The sequence below is a fragment of the Rhamphochromis sp. 'chilingali' genome, assembly GCF_963969265.1.
Source record: "Rhamphochromis sp. 'chilingali' genome assembly, chromosome: 11".
Lineage (NCBI taxonomy): Eukaryota > Metazoa > Chordata > Actinopteri > Cichliformes > Cichlidae > Rhamphochromis > Rhamphochromis sp. 'chilingali'.
The window spans coordinates 22,751,131-22,773,397 of record NC_137938.1 but is presented as its reverse complement, the minus strand read 5'-3'; the positions used below and the strand labels follow the sequence as shown (position 1 = coordinate 22,773,397).

The window sequence follows — 22,267 nt, the reverse complement described above, 5'->3', positions numbered from 1 at the left end:
GTTTGTGTATCATACTAGGGGCAGGGATAGCTCAGTAGGTAGAGTGGTCACCCCATGATCGGAAGGTCGGTTTCGAATCCACCGAATGGCTACTCTGAGGTACCCCTGAGCAAGGTACCATCCCTACACACTGCTCCCCGGTGCGCCTGCTTAGTGGCTGCCTGAGTGAATGGGTCAAATGCAGAGAGAGCAATTCCACCACGGGGATCAATAAAGTATACATTACTATGCTAGACTGTTTCCTTTATCTATAAAGGACATTTTAAAATGTTTCAATGTAATTAATCACAGGTTTCCATATTTTTGTAATGACAAAAAGTGTTTTGTATATATATGTATTTAGATTTGGTGTCAGCAAAACTATAGACAATAATAGACAAAATGTGATGAAACTCACAGCAGGCTTGAGTGAATTATATATTACAGTGAAGTAGTGTCATTTTGACATTAAAAATATAGATGAACTAGTGACTCCATGATATTTTTTGTCATTATAATTGTGCAGGGTTTCATCCTAACTTGCCCATCTCGTGATCCTGATCAGAACAAAATATAGACAAATATGTTCCGTGTAAATCTACAACAGTCTAAACACTGAAATATCTGAAAATATAACCGTCAAAATCAGTGCCTAATTATGGAAAAAATACCAGTAAATTACAAAGAAATCCAAGCCTACAGTGTTCACAATAAAAATAAAAACAATTCAGATATTTCCGGGTCATAAATGAAGCCACACAACTTTCCGCTGTCTTTGCCACACCTTTACAGTTCCTGCTAAATTTAAAAAAAACAAAGCCCTGTGGAGAGTTTTCCGAGAAGTAAATTTATGGTAGGAAACATTCTTAGATTTAAAAATATCTCAACACATGTGTATGACAGGGGTCACCTTAAAGTGATCAGACTTGGCCACTTGCAGGTTAAAAGGCATTTTGATTTCTTTACATATTTGATATATCACAAACTAAAAAAATAATGAAACAAAGTATCAGCTAAGTAAATATAGTTGTTTCATACCAGGGAATAATCTTAAACTGGTATGCAAACCTGAGATTTTCTGTTTACAGTTTTACTGGGAATACTGTTAAAAATGCTGCCATGCAGAATAAGTTTCATATGCAATGAAATGCAGAAAAACTTTCAAATGTGCATACAGTGCAAGAAGCTACAAAAATGTTTGCTAATGAAAGCACAGGCTCCAAATCCCCTGAACAGCTGTGTCTCCCGTTTTTCAGCATCTCTGCGCATCGCAGTGGACGCGTACATCGTACGTGCAACCACGCAGATATACACTCTTCCTCAGCTCCCTCAGAGGACCTCAGCAAGCTCCAACTGGTTGAAACTTTTTTCCCCCTCAAAAAACAGAAAAATTTAACCAAATATGGCAACATTACAACTGGCACAGTAGATTTGACACATTTGCGTGTCCCTGCACAGAATTCCACATGCACGTAATCAAATTCAATTCCACTTTCCAGCTGCCATTCAAAAACAGAACCAAAACCACACGCAGACACACAAATCTGTGATCCATCTGCACTCTGGATGGATGCCAGAATGGGATGGCATGCTCAGACAGGACCAGTGCCCCACGGGTTCTCCAAGTAGTTACGTCTGTGTGTCATTTTTAGACCGGAAAAAACATTACCTCTTTAAAAAGTCATTAAATGTTCTATACCACCTGCTCGGCTTGTTTTTCTTCAGAAAATCTCACCTGTTTCTTCATATCCGGTGTACAGTATGAGTCATGTTTTACAAAGAAATAAAAACACGTAAATAAGTTATAAAACCACCAAAGGAACGACTTAAATTAAATGTTGTGCCTAAGACATCTAATGCCTCTGTTGTTGGGTCCACTGCTGTCAAGCACAGCTGGGGAGTCTCAGATATGTTCTGGCAGTAAAACAAGAGGATACCTGACAAATGATTTATATCAAAGGTGAAATGTGTATGTTCATCCATGCTGACAGGGTTTTGGTCCATGGGCTCTCCTCTGACAGCTTAATGACTAGCTGTCACATATCACTTCACTCCCGGCTCAAATTTTGAAGGGCGACAGAAGCAAGAGGGAGAGGAGGAGGAGGAGGAGGAAGAAGGAGGAAGAAAAACAATCTGGGAGACAGAACACGCCGAACTACACTCAAACCCTTAAGACACACCGGAGGTTCTCCCTGTTAATCTTCAAGGTACAGAGCAAATGTCTTTCAGCAGCTGCTGGAAACAGTGAAAGAGCTTAGGAGTCACATTTGGCATGTTAGTCTGTGTGTGCATGTGTGTGTGTGTGTGTGTGTGTGTGTGTGTGTGTGTGTGTGTGTGTGTGTGTGTGTGTGTGCGTGTGTGTGTGTGTGTGTGTGTGTGCGTGTGTGTGTGTGTGTGAGATAAAGAGAGAGAAGGAGGAAGGTGGTCTCTGTGTGCAACCTACAATGTGGGCATTTTAGGTTCTTCAGCTGTGCAGCCTCCAGGCTCTGAGGAGAAAACGCTGATTATAAAGTCAAGGTGGAGACGCTGGTAAAATTAGGAACAGAAAACCACTTGCTGCACATGGCTCATCATAAATACCTATACCAACAACTGTACAGAAAGGGAAAAGCAGGCATATACACGCACACCAATAAAAACACTGTAACTGACAGTTTCAGTATAATTGGTAACCGGGTGAATTTTATAGTTGTCTTCTGCCAGTCAATGAGATCTGTTGCATGAAAATGCAACAGCATCTTTTTTTCTTTGTAGTCTTATCCTTTCTGCTCTGCTTATATAACCTATATAAATCTTTGACTGTCAGATTCATGGAACTGACTTTCACTGCAGATGATCTGAGCACGGGGCCACGGAGACAATTTCGAGGCGTGTAATGCAAAGCAGGAGGGAAACTGCAAAAGAATGCAAAGATGTGAGTAAGAAAAACAATGAGGCAAAAGACAGAGGAAAACACACAATGAAGATGAGGACAGAAAAAAAAGATGCCAGCATTGAGAAGAAAAGGAAGAACAGCAGCTGACCATGAGAATAATTGGATAAACAAGTAAAGGGAGGAGGATAACAGAGATGGTTGGGAAGGGTGAGGGGCTCACAGGAAAACTGAGAGAAGCACATTCCTTTTTCCCTCTTCTTCCCTTCAAAACAGCAGCTGGGACAGGTGTGCTTTTACTGATGGCAGAAAGTGCACAAGCTGCTGACTACCTCCCAGTGTGCTGTGTGTATGCCTTGTGTGTGTGTGTGTGTTTATATGCTGAGTGTGCACACTGTTTGGTTGCTGACTGCATGTTAGCAAAGACTTTGTTGTGTGTAATTACGGGGGAAACAAAACCCACGGATCAAAATTTGCCCGTAACGACAAAAATAGACATCTGAATGCACACATGGTGTTTGCGAAGGAGAGGCTGTGGGAGTGTCTGTGTAAGACACAACATGCTGTAGTTGCTGTATATACAATGCGTATACGCCTATGTTTAAAAGGACATGGGCAAAAGTACAAGAGTCAGCTTGTGTGTGTTGTTTAAGGAGACAGTCTCTGTGACAGGAAACAGAGGGATCCTGTTTGTGAGTCGTACTCATTGTTCAGCTCCTCACCCCCTCCTCATCAACGCTACTACACCACACACACAAACGCGCTCATGTACACAAGATAGAGCTCATTTTACTACTTGGCTGCCGACCAAAGACGTGTACTCATCAGCGTGAGGTCTGTGTTTTGATTTCCTGCCTCGCACTTAACACGTTGTCCCTTCACAACACAGCCACGGTTTCTAATTAGGGGTGTGTCTGGCCAGTCTGACTCCAACCATTGTTTTCTTCGTCTTATTGATGTCTATCTGTTTTATACAGAAGCATGATTCCAGCTTCCAGTATTGCCTTGTCTTCTCCACGACTCATCATTTACTGTTTCTCAAGATACTCCTTTTTCCCTTTCAACCTTCATGACTAATTTCTACTCACAAAACTCCGACTTATTGTTATACTCTGAGTCATTCGTCTGCAGTATCCTGTCACAGGTTTCCTTTAAAATAATGTTTTTATAATTTACCACACAAGTAAAAAGCTCTAACAGCTTGACTTTAGGGATGGCAACGAATGGATTGCTTTAAACAGATCAATTATACATCATCATACACTCAAGATTGCCAGTGGATGAACTTGGTTTATCCTTTGGCATGTTTTGGACACACAAACTGTTTTATATACCTTCTGCATGTTGAAGGTTTTCTTTGTCCACCTTGGACAGGACTGGAAACCACTGTAGATCTGAAAGGTTTCACAGCATAAGATGAATTTGAGTGACTTTAAGATTTGTTGAGCTTTAAGTGTTCGTTGTTTGATTGCCTACACAGAAGACAGACAGAGTCAACGTGTCGTCAACCAGTAGATGTATATTTATTAATTCACATTCATATTTTAGGGGCTCATTATTGGCGTTTAGGCTGCTGCTACAAATGGCACTAAGCTTGGTCATTAAAACATTACGGGTTTAATGTACAGCTAATGTAAAATTCTACTCAGCATAACTGACGCTCAAACTGTTTTTAGACTGTTAAAGGCAAGAACAGCACAGACAGGATGAAGAAATATAGTTAGTGATAGTGGGGCCTAGCACACTTGATGTGGTTACACCACCTCAGAGCTGTTATAAAGTGAGAGAAAATCTAACAAGGACTTTTTTAATACTGTAAAGTTGTATATTTTAACATGTATTGACATTCATGGAATTGCTACATATTGAAGAAGACTTTTTTAAAGTTTAGTGGACTGCAATGAAATGAAAAAAAAAAAAAGCATAGTTCCACCAAATCTACAAGATGTTCGTTCTCGTTTACGTGAACGTTATGTGTTTCTTTAAAGGCCTAAGATGTTTCTAAGTTACAAATCTTGCATAGATTATTATGCTATTTTAATATAAATAAAAACAAATAAGTCAAATGTTTTTGTCTCCTAAAGAGATTTGTGCCTAAAGTAATGAACACTCGAATCACACTGTTGTGAGATCCTGGTTCCAGATTCACTTTTGACTTCTAGAGCTAAGCATGGACAAGCATCAGTTTACATCAGTGAACTTTTACATCAATGCATTCAAAGCAGATCCCTGAGGTCATGTGATCAGGACCTGCTGGCTGTGCAAAATACAAGGCTGAGGATGAAAGGAGACTTTTTTTCTGTCTTTGTTTTAGCATTTCATTGTAAAGCACTGGAATATTATTTTTATCTTGAATAAAATTGTATTTACTTTATTTACGTAATTGTTCCTGACCACAGGTTAAATTACTTATCGTGATAAAGCATTTATTTAAGAGCTTCTTAGCGAGTGGTCCCACAGCAGTGAGGGGGCGTTATGTATCAGGTCATTTCTGCAACAGTCACATTACTGAGCATTTAGCCAAATGTACAGATGTGAGAAAATAGGGAGGTTATTAACTTCACCTTCAACCTGTTTTCTTATTCTCTACAAAACTAATTCTGCCACCTTTTGCATGTGCAATCAATAACAGCACCATGAATGTTTTGGAGAGACTGTCTGAGAATGTGTGCTGTTATCTTTAGTTGTGTATCGATTGCATTAGGGAAACGAAAACAAGAAAAACTGAATTCCTAGATAGAGATCCGACAGACAATACGATACAAAGACCAAATTGATTCATAAAGGTCAAAACTGGACTTAAAAAAAGGAAATCAGAGCTCTGATGGAGGGGTAAAGACACTCTATGCACATGTCCTTATTGTGTCTCTCCATGAAATACTAGCAAACAATACTTAAAGAACTGTGCTACATAATTACAACCTATTAGAAGCCAAACCTAAATTTATCCGTGAAATTCCTTTATTCTTTTCCCACGCTTTACTACCTCCATCTCATTTATACATCCTTTCTTGTTGCTTTTTCACCTGCTGCTTATATTTCCCCCACGTTTCTTTCAAGTATATCTCATTTATCTCCCACCTCCAGTCTTCTCTTTGCCTCTACATAACACTCAGCTTCCAACACAATACTGTCTTGTTGTTGTGCATGTGTGTTCTCTGTCAGGGGCAAGCTCTTTGAGCTCAGGAAGAGCGGTCCAAGTAGCATTCATGCACACACACACATACACACACACTGAGGATGAGAATCTCTGCCATAGCCTTTCCCACCGCTGCCCTCACTAAATCAACAGGCTCACACAAACAAGCTCATTCGCACTGCTGCACCATCAAACAGGCTTTTGTCTCTCCTGCACTGCCACTCCAATCATACACACTTACCTCGTCACATGCATGAAAGCTCGTTACTGAACCCAAAACAAAACCTCCAAACTAAAGCACAAATTCCTCTACTTCAAAGGGTCAAGTACAGCCTCAGCAAGGAGAAAAAACAGCAGACAGTGACAGTTACGGTAAAAAAAATTTATTGATATGGCACCTTTCATTATTTAATGATAAAACACATTGTTTGTCCAGCAGAAAATGGACATAAATTTCTTCCTTTACAATATTTTCCCTTTTTTTAAATATAACTGTAACAAACTGCATGTGCTGTTATATATCCATTCAGGCTTTCAGGGAAGCTGGAGACTGTCATATGTGAGAGATGAGGTACACCCTGAAGAGGTCGCCAGTCTATCGCAGGGAAAAAGCTTAATTTATACTTCAGAGTCTAAAACATAAAACAGCATAGCCTAAGCAATTGGCTAACGCTGCTGTTAGCATTCGTACTTCTGTGTAGTGTGCCCGCAGAAGTCTGCAATTTCACCTCCAAGACACTAGTTGGCAGTAAACTTTTAGTTTTGAGCTTATCCATTCTCTTCCAGTTGGTTCAATAATTGGCATCACATTTTACATTACATTTCTAGGGAGGTGCACATTGGTTAGGGTGCAGGGTTTAAGAAGAATTTGTGATTATGACGTTATGGAGTAGATTTAAATCAGAGGTATAAATCCCACTAAACATTCACACCTATCGCCAATTTAGAATCCCCAGTTAAACAAATGAGTGCATCTCTGGACTGTGGAAGGAAACAGGCCAGAGCACCCAAAGATCAACTCCACAAGAAAGGCCCCAGCTTGCCAGTGCATCCAAACCAGCACCTCTCTGCTGTGAGGCAACAGTGCTAACCACTGTACAATATATACGTTTTTAACCTCTAAAAATTCACATAAATCTTTAATGGCAAACATTACCTAAAAGAAGGCACTTAGAGACACAGAGAGAGACACAGAGAGAGACACGTAGTAACATGTCTAACAACTATCCGCAGAACAGTAACAGTTGAATCATATTAAAGACATCGTGAAATTTACTCTCAGCTGAGTAAAAGTCCACATTATTCTTCCCCCCCAAAAAGTAAACAAAACACTTTACACGTCGAGTCACTCGCTGAGTTTGTTCCAACATGTAACTCTAAAGCTTTGTTGCCAACCGTCCATCCGTGAAGATGAATTTTTCAACTGTCAACATCATATGTGCACGGGTTTGTAGGAAGGCGAACCTTGATTGACTGACGCAAATTTCCAAAATAGATAAAATCTGATGAGGCTAGTGAAAATACCCGGTGTGTTTGGAACCTGGAAAACAAGCAAAACAAGGAAGAAGAAGAAAAAAAAACATGTTATCGCTTCAATCCTCACACAACACTGACAGCTGAGCTTACAGGTATCCAAGTGCGTATTCATGATGTCTTACCACAATATAGTAGTCGCTCAGCTGAAGGCCGTAGAAGACCCAGGAGGTTGAAGTGAAGAAGGTGGCTACAGTCAGAGGGAAGGACAAGCACTGCACGTTACCACTACGCACGATCTCTACCTGCAAAGGCAGAGAGGAGGAGGGATGCCATTAACATACACTTCAAAGCTGGATTATTACAGTTTTTAATATTTACAAGGGATCGAATTACCAACTGCTACATGAAAGGTGCCTTCAGTGATGACCCCTGAGAGAGAGAATTACTCTATTCAAATATCAACACACCAGCATGCCTCTTCAGAAGTGCTCTCTATAGACGTTCCCACAGCTACATTGTCACACACTTCCAATGCCGGAAGGAGTAAGTGTGCACTGCTTTGCCCACATTTTAACTATTGTGTCTTGCGCCACTTTATGACTGGCAGACTCTTCATGCTGCTTTTAAAAGGGGCCATTTGGAAGTGATATAAACACTGGGTACTTCTAAAGTGGTCAGATGACACACTGTACTCCATTTTATTTGAAGGTACCGAAACCCGAAAGAGAACTTAACTAAAGTGTTGATAACTCAGGGCAAAGGAAACCTATGAGTGTTTTAAATTAAGAGCTTAGGCAGTAAATTTACATTTATAGCTTTGTTTTACTTTGACAACATATTTAGTTGTCCTCTGGGTTAGTTTAAAGTATACATTATCTGGCTGCTTGTTGGAGTTTTTTTTTAATTCAATTTTGGCTTAGAAATTTCACCACATTCCCAACCTGTAATTTAAAAAAACAAAAATGATCTTTAAGCAGGCAGCTTTGGATTTTAAGTAATTTGTGCAGTGCCTACATCATTTTATATATGCATATATAGCAGAAAACATAATGGAACCAAAGGGCCAGGGAACACACAAGACAGAAACTGGGAATAACAGGAAGACAGATGAGGGAAAGAAAGGCAGGAAGCTGACTGGGGGTCATTCGGTGCTGTGAGGCAGATGGAGGGAAGGAGACGAACAGGATAGAAGACGGAACCAGAAGATCAAATACAGTGACAAAAGGAAAGAGTGAGAACAGGGGATTTATCCCTTCACTGCATAGCTGAACATGCAGACTGAGATGATGTGAGCAGATGAATTAAAGTGAGCAGCTGCTGCCGGTGCAGTGGGTTCAACGAGGAACACGTTCAGGAAATGAGAAGATATGAGGTTCCTATTGTAGATACTAAACACAATCAGTGTTATCATGAATACAGTGAGGGTACTATGAACTGTAATGCATGTACACAATCACCTGCCACTATATTAGATACATCTATATAAATGCTTATTAACGCAAACATCTAACCAACCAATCATATCGTAGCAACTCGGTGTATTTACCCACGCAGACATTATCAACATGACTGCTGAAGTTCAAACTGAGCATCACAGTGGGGAAGAAAGGTGATTTAAGTGACTTTGAATATGGCATGGTTGTTGGTGCCAGACAGGGTGGTCTGAATATTTCAGACTCTGCTGATCTTCTTGGATTTTCCCAAACAACCATCTCTAAGGCTTGAATGGTATGAGAAAGAAAATTCCTGCTGACTGGATATTTTCTCTGAGTGCCTTGTTGATGTCAGGAGAATGGACAGACTGATTTGGGCTGATAAGAAGGAAACACCCATTACAACCAAGGCACGCAGAAGAATATCTTTAAATGTAAAACATGTCGAACCTTATGTCAAAGGTTCAAGCTGGTGGGGGTATAACAGTGTAGGGGACTTTCTTGTACCCTCTGGCCACCTTGGAATCAATTAAGGATTTAATCGCCACAGCCTGCCTGAGTATTGTTGCTGACCACCTTTATGATCACAGTGTGCCCATGGCTGCTTCCAGCAGTATAACACCCCATGCCACAAAGTTTAAATCATCTCAAATTGCTTTCTTAAAGATGACAATGAGTTCACTGTACTCACAGTCACCAGATCTCAAACCAATAGTACATCACAGATGTGAAACCAACAAATCTGCAGCAACTGTGTGATGCTAACATGTCAATATGGAGAAAGATCTCAGAGGAGTATTTCCAGCACCCTGTTGAATCTATACCATGAAGAATTAAGGCAGTTCTAAAGGGAAAAGTAGCAAGGGGTACCTAATAAATTGTCCAGTAAGTCTATATTGCAAAAAGGTTTACCCAAACAAAAATCTTCCTAGTAGCAGCCATTAGTTCAACTGATTATTTAACTCGCTGCTGCAAGGTTAGGTTCAATAGAATCTTTTAGATAAATGTTTGAAGTGACTCACAAATAATTTGAGTTCAAAGAATAAGAAACAATGTAACACTATTAATGCTGTGCTACATTACAGAAAAATATGACCACACTAACAAGCCTATAATATATGAATTGTACAAGGGCAAGCACTGTGTGGGCTGCCTGTTAATGGAAAAAGCAATAATGATTCTGAATGAGCAGCAACAACCACCAAGGAGTCCGCTACTAGTGGAGTTTCAAGTTTCAAATAGTATACTATGCTGTTTGAGGTTGGCACATAGTAGAGGAGTATTTGCTTCGTGGGGCTGTTCTTTACCCTCTCAACCCTTTAGATTTCCTGCCTGACATTTCTAATCTATTAACTGCAGGCACAAGACATGAAACTGACACTGTCCATGTGCGAGCGAGTGTCATCATTCTGAGTTCACTGTGGAGGTCGACCGACCAATCAAACACTTCGTTGATTACGACACTTTTCATCTACTAACTTTTAGTTGAGGGGGGAGGTGTGCAGTAAAGCGCACACAATATATGCTATTAAAGATCTACTTTTCTGATGCCTCTGGTTGAAGGAAAGTCCTTTTGAATCCAACCACCTGTCAAATGACTGTTTTTAGTGTAACACCCAATTGTTGAGATGTTCTCATGTAGCACAGGAACGTCTGGACTTATGTGCAAATGTTCTTCAGTAGTTTGGATAGAGATATTGTTGTTGCTCTGAACGAGAATTATTATAATAGCTGTGGCACACCACATGGCTCGATCCTGGGACTAACCTTCTTTAGCCTTTAAATGCTGCCCCTTGGGTGTATCATCAGGAGACACGGCATCAGTTTTTAGATAGGTGTTCATCGTAATCTGCTATGCTGTATCATAATACAAGTCTTACTGATGCCCCCACTGAGGCTTTGATGGCTTAGCTCTTTCACGTGTTAGCCAAATGTGTTAATAATGACACCACAGAGACACTTCTTCACTGTTGTAAATATTCAGTTTGATTTAGGGTACCTGGGTAGAGTGTGCAGAAGGCAGAGCACATGACACTGACTCTCATATCAGTGAAAACAGATGTTACGTGGACTTTGATCCTGGCAGATTAAATACTGTTTAACACCTGATCAGACTCTGCTGGGTTTTGCATTATCACAAGAATCTCCTTTGGGTAAGTTCTAAGAAAGCTCACAGGTGCCGTGCATGTGTAAGATCAGCATATGTAAATCCTTTAAGACTCATAGCCAGTCCCATTTCTGGGCTCCTCGAGGACCTCAGAGTTTGTGGGGAGATTAAAAACAATTACTTTACAAAATGACTTTTGCCCCCAGTGGCTGACTTTATATAGTGCAGAGGAAGGGAATTAATTTTCCCAACAGAAACTGGGACTGTTTTTGAGGGGTCCAAAATTTGAACTCAATACTAATTGTATATCTTTATAAGCTTATTGGTGCAGCCCTATACAGCAGTCCCAGTTTCTCATATGGCTTTTAGCAAAAATTAATTTCCCCCCAATCTAGTGTTTTTATTATGTCCTGAAAAATTTAATTAATGGATATGAGAATTATGTAGTAACATATAGGACAGGCTAAACTGGAAAGGATGGAAAACCAAAACAAAACAAAAGTGAAAACAAAACCAAAAAACATTTACCAGCTAAGCCCATCACCATTTACTGGAAATGAAGCAGCAAACTGCAAACTGACTTCATTAACTGAACAAAAATAGTATCCGTTTGGTATGCTATTAATTATCCCCATATGCACACTAGTTTTTATAAATATTTTTGGCAAGTCATTTTCTGATTCTACTTCATTTGAAAAACGCTGAGGTTTCACACTAAGCTCTGGATGGCTTTACTTTGGCCTGTAGTAACACTGTGAGGAATCTTAGAGTCATTTCTTACCAGGACATTGCCTTCAACCGTGCACATTAAACAAATACCATGTACGTTAAACAAATAACATTGCTTTCTTTAGTCTTTGCAATATTGCTATGAGTAAAATGAAAAATGTTATATGTTTTTCAGCGGCTCCGTGTTGAATCCAAAGTTTAATTAAAATGCCATCTAAATGATCAAGCCTCATCATATCTTCCTCACAGACTGCTAGCTTACTTGTGGTTCCTGGGGCATTTTTTAAATACTTTTTTTGGCCTTCTTCAGTGCAGTGAAGAAAGGACAGCGAGAAGAGGAGAGACATGCGGCCGCGGGTCGGACTTGAACCCAGGCTGACCGCTCTCAGCCGTATGGGTTGCCTGCTCTACCTGTTCTCAGCTGCATTTGAATAAAACACCAAATCCACACTTAAGCTTAAATTTCAAAACTTACATTTTAACTAATGATTTTATCTACTGTTCTGATTTTATCTCTTTTGATTTTATATACTGTTTTGTTTGTTTGTTAATTAGTTAGTTTGTTTGTTTGCTTGTTTTAATCAATTTTAAATCATGCTTTTTATTTGTTTTTGTTTCTAATGTCTCTGTAAAGCACTTTGGATCACCTTGTTGTTGAATTGTGCTATACAAATAAACTTGCCTCGCCTTGCCTCAATGCACTGAGCTAAACCAGCCGGGTTCCTGGAGCATTTAAAAGTAGAATGGGAGACAGATTCCTCAGCTTTTAAGATGCTCTTCTGTGGAATCAGCTCACAGTTTGGGTTGAGGAGACAGACACCCTCTTTACCTTTAAGATTAAACTTTCCTTTTTTAAAAAAGAAATTGTTTGGCTTTTAAATCAAAATGAGTTCTGAGTACTTTTAAATGTGTTTCTTTTAAATTCGGGTTTCCTTTTTTTAACTGTGTCATTAACTCGGTTTTATCCAATTTGATTACTTTATTCGTAAAGCACTTTTGTTGTTTTTAAATGTGCTAAAAATAAAAATAAACTTCACTTTTTGATAAAGATTATAATTAGGGCTGGAGCCCTTAAGCTGCATCAACATAGGAAGCGATTCGCAGTATTGTGCAAATCGACTCGCTTGCTGTGTGATGTCTTCCTGTTAAAAAGACAGTTCTTCCTCCACACCCTTGCTGTTGTTAGCAGGATTTTCTCTCTACTACTAAAAGTTTTACCTTTACAATATAAAACTCATTAAGGCGAGTTTTTAGGTACTATCATCCAAATGTAACTGATTTCCAGATCATGTTCTGAAATATTATTCAGTTCAGTGAGAGAAAACAAACACAGGCGACGTTCTACACGCTGCCTGTATGTTGTGTTTGTCTGTGGTGTGAATTGTACCAGGTCGGTGAGCGGTGACAGGTACATGCTGACGGTGACCACGCTGCAGGTGAGTCCCAGCTGGCTGAGACGAATGTCTCCATCAGTAAGAAACATGGTGAAGTAGAGCCAACCGCAGATCAGTACAATCCCTGCTGCAAGGGTCTGGGAGGACACTAACCTCTGAAACCAACAAATACAGAGACAGATAAATTAAAGATCCAGCTGCAAGTAAGGAGAGCGCTTTATGACAGGTCTGACTATGCTGACCCTCTGCTTCGTGTAGCGGAAGTACATGATGATGTAAAGTATCTGGAGAAGAGCACCAATGATGTTGACCAGGATAATCGTCTGATCTCTCTTCAGAATCCCATAATACATCCAACCAAGGTTACTATAGAAACAACAGGAACATTAGTGATGATGCATCACAGTGAATTATGCAAAAGCGGAAAGAGAAACTCACTTGAGGCACGTGGTGAGGAAAGGGAGAAACTGGATATTGTCTGTACTTTTGGATTCTCGCATCTTTTTCAGGTCGGTCCTAGAAACACACACACACACACACGCATGCACATACACACACACAGAAAGAATAAAAAACAAAAGAATAGGCTGGAGATGCTAATAGCAATTTAAACCAATAACTCCATGTTCAGTGTTAGTACTTTCTCGCATTCCTTCACTATAAAGTTGTTGTGATGCTACCAAGTGCAAGCAGTTCAGAAAATCTCCATCCTGTCTCAGTGGGATCTTGCTTTCTTCGTACTTTCTCCCATCCTTACAAAGTTAGAGCAGGAAGTAAGATAAAACATAGATGCATGCAATTAACGATCATTTAAACTTACAGTCCAGTCGAGAACATCCCGACTGTGAACACGATGCAGGCCCATGACAGAAGCGACAACAAATCCATAGAGCGGGGGAAAAATACGTGCTTTGTGCACAGTCTCCTTTTAATCACAAACTCTTAAACTGCCTGAGATGAAAGGTAAATATAACGACGCGGATGCTCTCACTGTATTTCCGTATTTGCAATCAGTGCCCTCCTGGTTCCTGTCCTCTGATTGGCTATAGGCTCAAAGGGCTGGTCCAATAGGGTGCTGAAACGATAAGGAACGTAGCGCTGGACGTAATTACGTTGCAAGAATTTTACGAGTGACTGCCAGAGGGACACGGATGTGGGAAAGCTCATGGCACTCGTACAGTTTATTCAAAGCTTTTCAGCAGTCAGCGAGCATGAAAACATTCAGTATTTCCCGACCCGGAAGGCTCCGATTTTACACACGCATTTAACTTTATATGTCTTCTGTGGGGGCAGCACGGTGGTTAGCACTGTTGCCGCACAGCAAGAAGGTCCTGAGTTCAATTCCACCATCAGGCCGGGGTCTTTCTGTGTGGAGTTTGCATGTTCTCCCCGTGTTTGCGTGGGTTCTCTCCGGGTACTCCGGCTTCCTCCCACCGTCCAAAGACATGCAGCTTGTGGGGATAGGTTAATTGGATAATCCAAATTGTCACTAGGTGTGAATGTGCGAATGAATGTGAGTGCGAATGATTGTCTGTCCCTGTGTGTTAGCCCTGCGACAGACTGGCGACCTGTCCAGGGTGTACCCCGCCTCTCGCCCTATGACAGCTGGGATAGGCTCCAGCGCCCCCCGCGACCCTGAAAAGGACAAGCGGAAGCGAATGGATGGGATGGATGTCTTCTGTGGGTCTGTAATTGGCTTTGGATGAATGCATGTATGCATGTAGACACGGCCAAGACCTGCGGAAGTTCAAAGTGAGCATCAGAATGGGAGGGGCGGATGATTTAAGTGTGATGTTCAAGTTTTTGAACATAAAACTTTTGTAGGTGACTTGTCTGATCTGCTAGAATTTGACCACACAACCATCAGTAGGGTTTACGGAGAAGCTGATAGGAGAGCAGAAAAGCAGGTCTAAATCTCTAAATACACAAACGTCAAACTTTCAAGCGTATAAGCTTCAGCAGCAGAAGTCTACACCAGGTGCCACACCTAAGAACAGACAACAGAGAGTACAGTTCACATGGGTTCACCAAAATTGGGCAACAGACGATTGGAAAATGTTGTCTGCTCTGATGAGTTTTGATTTCTGCTGCAATTTCCAGAGGATAGGGTCAGAATCTGGCGTCAACAGCTTGCAAGCATGGATCCTGCCAGCCTTATATCATTGGTTCATGCTGCTGCTGCTGGTGTAATGGTGTGGAGACATTTCTTTGCCAGAACACCCTTACTAACATCTGAGCTTTGTTTAAGCACCGCAGCTACGTGAGTATTATTGCTGAGCATCTCCATCCCTTCATGACTACAGTGAACCCATCTTCTGATGGCTGCTTCCAGCATGTTGACCCGCAAAGTCACAAAGTAAAAACAAAGATCAAGTAAAATAAGCACAAAAAAAGAAATAAATAAAAAGTCTTTAATGTGAAAATTGTCTCGACAGCTGATAATTGTGGTTTATTAAAGTCTTAAATTTGATAAGTGGGGTTTTTTCTTGTGCAATATCAATACCCGTCATTTGATCTGTAATAAGATGTCCAAGATATTTGAGCCTATTACAGACACTAAGATTATTATCAGACAGTATTAAACTCAAGATTAGGAAATCTTAGATGTTTGTCCTCTTTGGGTCTGGAAACCATGACAAGACTCTTTAAAAAGCTGTATTAGATGTCAGGTTTCACACCATAAACAGAACATTATAACTGGAACAGTACAAATCGTGCACCCACTTTTACAAGCTTTCAACATCCCAGAAAAATCATCAAGCATTCGTACAGTAGTTATTAAAGGGACGCTGAAGATACGGGTTCTCCAAATGAAAAGATCACACTGGGAGCAATTTGATGTTTTCATTTTTTGTTATATCTCACCTTGTGGAAGTATAACACTAGGCTGATGCACAGAATAGGAAAATAAGGCAAGCTTTTCCACTGCTTCACATAATGCATCAGTCTTTCTTTCCAGTTTCTCTTTTCTGTGAATCACACATTTGTTTTTCACCCTGTATTCCAGTAGCACAGTCAAAAAAGAAAACCCAACTATTAGCCTATGATAAGAAGAAGGAGGAGAAAAAAAGCGTCTCATCATTACATCATTGTTCCAATCCCATATCACATGCTTGTAGCTTGATATCACACAGAACAGTCAGTGTGTGGATCCAGGCAAATATGCTGGATTTTATACTTTCAAAATGAGATGATTTCACTGTTTAAACTGAAAAATTAATTATGCACTCCACTGGGGTGCACCAGTGTTATTTGATTAATTTTATCTCATATGCATCATTTTTCAACTAGTCAGCGTGCTGGGTGTCATTTCATGGGTATTACATCCAAGAATTAAGATTCATATTTAAAAGTTGTGCATTAAAACTTTCACTTATTGTTCGTCTCTCGGGGTAAATTTAATACGAATCATCTAAAGTTTGCTCATTAACTTTTCTTTGACCCTTCTTGCCCAACCACCCCGCCTCGCCCACTCCCCCATCGTCACCTGACTGCTCCCTCCTGTGTACAGCTGTCAGAGCCGAGCTGCTTTGTCACTCTAGACATTTCAAAACTTGACCTTTCTCAGCAGTCTCTGGTGTATAATTTTCACCCTTCTTCTTTAGTCTTTAGCTTTTAGTTTTAGCTTTGCATCTGTTTGACATTTAGTCTTTTCACACATTTTTCTTCACTTGAAGGTCATTGCTATATTGATTTAGAAGAATTTTCTTTTTCTGATTTATGGTTGATCTTTTTGTTATTAAATTGCAATCCCTTTTCTTTTTGTGACAGTGTTTTTTATCGGAGCTGTTCAGACTCCTTCGAGTGTTGTGCCAGTGAAGCTGTTTACGTGTCTGCCTTTATTAAGTGAAAGTTAATGACCTTTTGTATTAGATAAAGCATAAAATAAGAGCTAAAGTTTTGGACAAGAAAGATGGTAAAATACACTCACTGGTCATTTTGGTAAAAAATTGCCTCTTTTCTATTCAGAGCTGCAAAATTCTTCATGGCATAGATTCAACAAGATCCTGGAAATTTGCTCCACTTTGGCATGATAGCATCCCACAATGCTCCATATTTGTTGGCAACACATCCATGATGTGAATGCCCTGTTCCACCACATCCCAGAGGTCGTTTATTGGCTTAACTGTGGAGGCCATTTGAATGCAGTGAGCTCACTGTCATGGTCAAGAAACCAGTGTTAGATCATTTCAGCTTTCTAACATGGTGCATTGTTCTGCTGGAAGCAGCCATCAGAAGATGGGCACACTGTGGTCCCAAAGGAATGGATGTGATCAGCAGTGATACTCTGGAAAGCTCTAGGGAGCCCAAAATATGCCAAGAAATACCCCTCACATCATTACACCTCCACCAGCACCCTGAATCAGTGATACGAGGTGGGATTAATCCATGCTTTCGTCTTGTTTATGCCACATTCTGACTCTACTACCCAAATGTTGTAGCAGAAATTGAGACACATCGGCCCCGGCAATATTTTTCCAGTCTTTTGTCATCCTATTCTGGTGAGAATGTGCAAAGTTTAGCCTCAGTTTCCTGTTCTTAGCTGACAGGAGTGGCACCCTGTGCGGTCTTCTGCTGCTGTAGCCCATCTGCTTCAAGACTTGATGTGTTGTGCAATTAGAGATGCTCTTCTGCATATTGGGTGTAACAAGTGATTATTTGTGTTACTGTTGCCTTCCTGTCTGTCCATTCTTCGCTGACCTCTTGTGCTGCTGTTCAATGGGTTTTTGTTTTTTTTTTAATTTTTGGACCTTTGTCTGTGAACCTTATGTGGGAAAATCCCAGTAGATCAGCAGTTTGTGAAATACTCAGACCTGATGCTCAGTTTGAACTTTAGCATGTCACCTTGCCTAAATGTGTTAATGAGTAGTTGTACATGTAAATGTAATTAAGTGCCCAAATGATTTATATTTCAAAAACTTCTTGTCATATGTAGTAAATCACAATTTTAAACTTCAAGTATTGTATTTTAGTAGAATTTTCATTGACTTTACTGCGATACTCAGATTTACTGCACTGGAATAAAACCTTAAAATGATGTTTCTACAGTTTTATGCCATGTTTGTAAAAGCTTGTCCTCGAACTAATCTGAAAGCTCACTTTTGGTTTATGGTATTTGCACAGCTAAAGGAACATTTTTTGTATTATAAAGCATACATTTACTTTTTCACATAATGCCTGACATAATGTTGAACCGAGACATCAAAGCGGTGGAGACTACCATATTTAATCCATCCCATCAGGCACAGTTGAATGATGTCCTGCTTTATCCTACTGTACACATTTGTGGGTGCAGCATTGCACAAGATACCTGAGACTCTGTGATCATCTGCATTGAATTTAAGCTATGACGTTATCACGGAAAAGCAAACAGCTCAGTTCTAATGTTCTGATTTTGAGTGTGTATGTTGTGCGGTTTTCAAGGAACGGTGAGTTTTGACAGTTTTCAGTCAGCTCTGAGGTTTGTTTTCTCCTCATTCCAACATACAGCTGTGTGGACGGATGTTCAGCTTTTCCTCAAAAGGCGATGTTCAGAGAAGAAAAAGAAAGGGCAAAAACAGGGCAAAAAAGAGTGAAAGAGTATGAGCAAGGAGGTGAGAGTGACACTTTCACACCCAGCTGTCAGTTCGCTTGTGGGCCTCCCTCTCTCTGGGTTCTTGGGTGTTTTTTTTGTCCCCTTCTTAGTCCATGTTTGGTTTTGAGTCTGAAATCTAAGCCCGGGTATGTTGTATCAGAGGAGATGAAAGCAGGAGAGGGCAGAGACGAGAGGCTGGGAAAGACATGGGGGTGGAAATGTGGAGACGGACAGAGGATAGATGGCTCTGCCAAAATATTGTGTCATCCATCCAAATCTCGATGATCTCAGCGGGTTATCAAGATCCAAAATAAGTTATGATAAAAAACAGACAGATCTTTTTCTTCTTTTTGGATTACATCACATTTTTATTTCACTAAAGATTTTTCACATCTTAAAACAGTTTCATATAGTTTTCTGTATGTACAAATGTACATATAAACATTTACAAAATGACACAAGCAAAAAAAAAAAAAAAGACAAAAAAAATGTATTCTGGGAGATACCTTCAGTTTGAGGTTTCAGGAAGTGCGAGTGGGGCAACATCTGCAAACATCAGCCAGTGTACCATGATACAGTCGAAACAATAGAAATGAGTGAATAAGTGCTGAAGATGCTGAGTTTGTCTTTGTTTTGTTCAGTGGCTCTCAACATTGGCTCACAACATCGCATGAAACCGTGTAATTGACAGATGAGGACTTAACAAAAACATAAATATCACTGCATCTTTTTTTTTTTAGTATATGCATATCTTTAGGTTCTTGGAATACATTTTTAATCGTGGTTACATGAAAAGATTTCATCAGCATGAGCACCAATAGACATCACTAAAAGCCAGAAATCGGGGCGAGAACCACTGCTGCACCGTTAGAGCATCTGTTTTCTCAGGTTGCGTTACCACTGATAACATGTCAGATAACTTTAGAAATGTGGAGCATTATAACGAGGAGTTGAGTGCAACACAACATGGCAAATATCCTACATTATCCTACATATTGTGGCAGCTGCCGACAACAATACACAATATCAATAGTTTCTCTACATGTAGAGGAAGAAAAAGAGAGTTCACTAATGAAACGCACAGCTGTACCAGTGCTATGAAAATGTGTTGACACGTGACAGTGAGGATAATGTAATCTTGCTGCCGTCGATTTATAACAAAGCATTTGGATCGTTCTGTTTGCGACTTCGTTCATAATGAAAAAACAAAAATGTTCAGCTTAAATGGTCATAAGTGAGAATTTCAATCCTCAAAATAAAGTAAAAAAAAAAAAAGTCTCTGAGGTCCTCTTTTTTATTTTGGAGCGATCCACGCTCCACATTCACACACACAAAAACCACATCAAGCGCACGCTGAACAACACACACTGTCCATGCTCGTATAAAAAAAGTCTGTATAAAAAGAATCTCTGATCGTTCACGTCCCGGTGACCAGCATCGGGTTAGTAATGTCTCTGTTGTGGAGCTTTCACTGCCTTTAGTGTAGCATCAGGGCTAATAAGACTGGGATCAGGGCAAAAAGAAGTGAACGAGAGATCAGCTGTGCTGCAGAGTTGCCGACACTCCTCTGGACATTTGGCTCCATCGCAGCAGGGTCATCTGAGAGAAGAGATGGGAAGGACCGTTAGGACAGGATTTCATCACTCAGGGATGGTAAACACACCCAGCTGAGCTGGTCTTAGTCACAGCACCGCTGTGATTATTTTCTATGTCTGGAATCTATTTTTTAAAGAATGCTCACCTGCTGGGAGACTGTTAGAGGGGTTGTGAACTCCTCCTGTAGCAAGGAAATTCACTTTTTCTCCTTCCAAGATTTTTTCTGTTTCACGTGCTTTGGATTTGTCATAGTGATTCTTTCCAGAGCCTTTATGTCCAACTACATCCACTCTCAGCCGCAGACAGTCTTTCCCATGGTGATGCATTGGCTTTGCTGACAAAGTGAGACAGAGGGAAAAGTTTAACACAAGGAACCTTCCTCTAACCACAGAAGACTGAGCAGAAATATCATTAAAGATACTTACAGATATAATAATAGCTCTCTCCCTGACGGAACTCCTTTCCCAGGGTGAAGGGGGTGAAGCGTTGAAACTTCTCCGAGAATTTTTCGGGAGCATGAGGAGCGAAGGGCCGCGAGCACTCCCAGCGGAGCTGATCGAAGGAGTGAGGCTTGCACACCTCGTAGTCCTCTCTCTCCACCATGTACAGCACGTAACGCTCAGCTGCATGCGACGGCACCTCGTCGTGGGTGTAGTGAGGGCAGATGATGTCCAGATAGTCATTGATGCGCACTTCCACCGTATACTCATTCCACTGAAAGCTACAGGGGAGACAGAAAGAGACACGAGGTTACTGACAAATGTCCTCACCCAGTTTTCCAAAATGAGTAACAGAGGCGGATCTCATCTGTTGTTTTCGACACACACCCAGCAGAGCAGATAATACGCTGGATGTGTTCTGGATATTGATGAGGACTAGTTAAACACAGACACGTGCGGCAACTGAAAAGAGTCTTAGAGACATGAATAACACAAATAAACAGACAGGTAAAGCTGGGTGATGCCGTGTGAGGATGTGTTTTTCTGTGTGCTTGTGCAAACCTGTCTGAGCAACAGAATTAGAAAGAGGCTGATCAGGCTGGACTTGTTCAATTTGTTTTGGGGCGAGAAAACACACCCAGAATCGTACACAGCCCATCCCACACACTCGCACACCTTCTCTTTCTCTCTCTTCCCTTTGGGTGAGATGCACTTGCTTGAAACTAAATTACACATGACAGCTCAGCTCCAACAATCTTTTGGAGAGTTTTTTCTTCCCACTTTCTCTTTCGGTCCACTTTCCTCTCGGTACAGCTCACTGAGTCTTTCTGTCAAGTGTTTTTAAGCTCTTCTCTGGTTTCTGTCTCATTAATTTCTTCACCTGAATGTTTGTCCATCTGTGGCGGAGCTCCTGCCGTGACTTTTCTGGCTAATTTGCCGCCTCTATCTCTATCTTCTTTTTCTCTGATTTCCTCAAAGACACAGAGAGACTAGGTGGGGAGCCAGACTATCTCACTCTTTTTCTTTCCCTTTTCATCTTTACCCTTCATTTAGTTTTGTGGCTTCTTTTAAGCCTCCCCGGCTCCTTTTTGTGCTCACTTCCTATGCTTGTTTCGCCCCGGGAGTCCTAATGAAGTATGGAGAGGCGGTAGAAAAATAAGTATATTTCCTGTAAAGTCTCACTGCACATTAAGTGGTGACGATGTTCAGCGAGGATATAGGGAAAAAAAAAAAAAAAAAAAGCTTCACTGTAGTAAAACTCTTACTATTTGTTAAAAAATAAGCTACTAATCCATTAGGACCAGATTTATCGGCGCAAAGGGGAAAGAGATTTTAATGAACTCCAACCTTTCAGTTTCATCATGCGTGCGAAGTGCAGCTGGCCTGTGCACAAATCTCGCCATCAACCAGGAGGTGAAGAAAGACTGATATTTGCACATTACTTCCATGACATCCTCAGGGATAAAAGCTCTAATCCGCAAATTCAATCTGTGCTTATGAGCAACTGCTTGTGGACGCTTGCGTCTC

General features: G+C 40.6%; 2 protein-coding genes across 3 annotated transcripts in view; both read right to left on the bottom strand.

Moving 5' to 3' along the window:
• Positions 1 to 6,363: 6,363 nt before the first annotated feature.
• On the bottom strand, positions 6,364 to 14,659 carry slc50a1 (solute carrier family 50 member 1). Its single transcript, XM_080895896.1, has 6 exons — positions 13,950 to 14,659; positions 13,568 to 13,645; positions 13,372 to 13,495; positions 13,123 to 13,284; positions 7,649 to 7,768; positions 6,364 to 7,530 (listed from the first exon to the last, which is right to left on the bottom strand). Exons 1-6 carry the CDS (start codon positions 14,015 to 14,017, stop codon positions 7,423 to 7,425), a joined length of 660 nt encoding a protein of 219 aa, XP_080752022.1. The 5' UTR covers positions 14,018 to 14,659; the 3' UTR covers positions 6,364 to 7,422.
• Positions 14,660 to 19,939: 5,280 nt separating this feature from the next.
• efna1b (ephrin-A1b) overlaps positions 19,940 to 22,267 on the bottom strand; it is a 28,958-nt gene continuing 26,630 nt past the window's right edge. For both annotated transcript variants that reach the window (XM_080895713.1, XM_080895714.1), the window contains exons 2-4: positions 20,726 to 21,021; positions 20,446 to 20,634; positions 19,940 to 20,303 (exon numbers count right to left, since the gene is read on the bottom strand). In XM_080895713.1, coding sequence (XP_080751839.1) covers positions 20,182 to 20,303; positions 20,446 to 20,634; positions 20,726 to 21,021 — 607 coding nt within the window. In that variant the 3' untranslated portion in view covers positions 19,940 to 20,181. The remainder of the gene's footprint in view (positions 20,304 to 20,445; positions 20,635 to 20,725; positions 21,022 to 22,267) is intronic.

Coding starts and splice junctions, on each gene's coding strand:
- slc50a1 (XM_080895896.1), bottom strand. CDS start 14,017: ATGGATTTGTTGTCGCTTCTGTCATGGGCCTGCATCGTGTTCACAGTC. Junction 13,496..13,567: donor TTCCTCACCACGTGCCTCAA/GTGAGTTTCTCT, acceptor TTGTTTCTATAG/TAACCTTGGTTGGATGTATT. Junction 13,285..13,371: donor TCCGCTACACGAAGCAGAGG/GTCAGCATAGTC, acceptor TGTTGGTTTCAG/AGGTTAGTGTCCTCCCAGAC.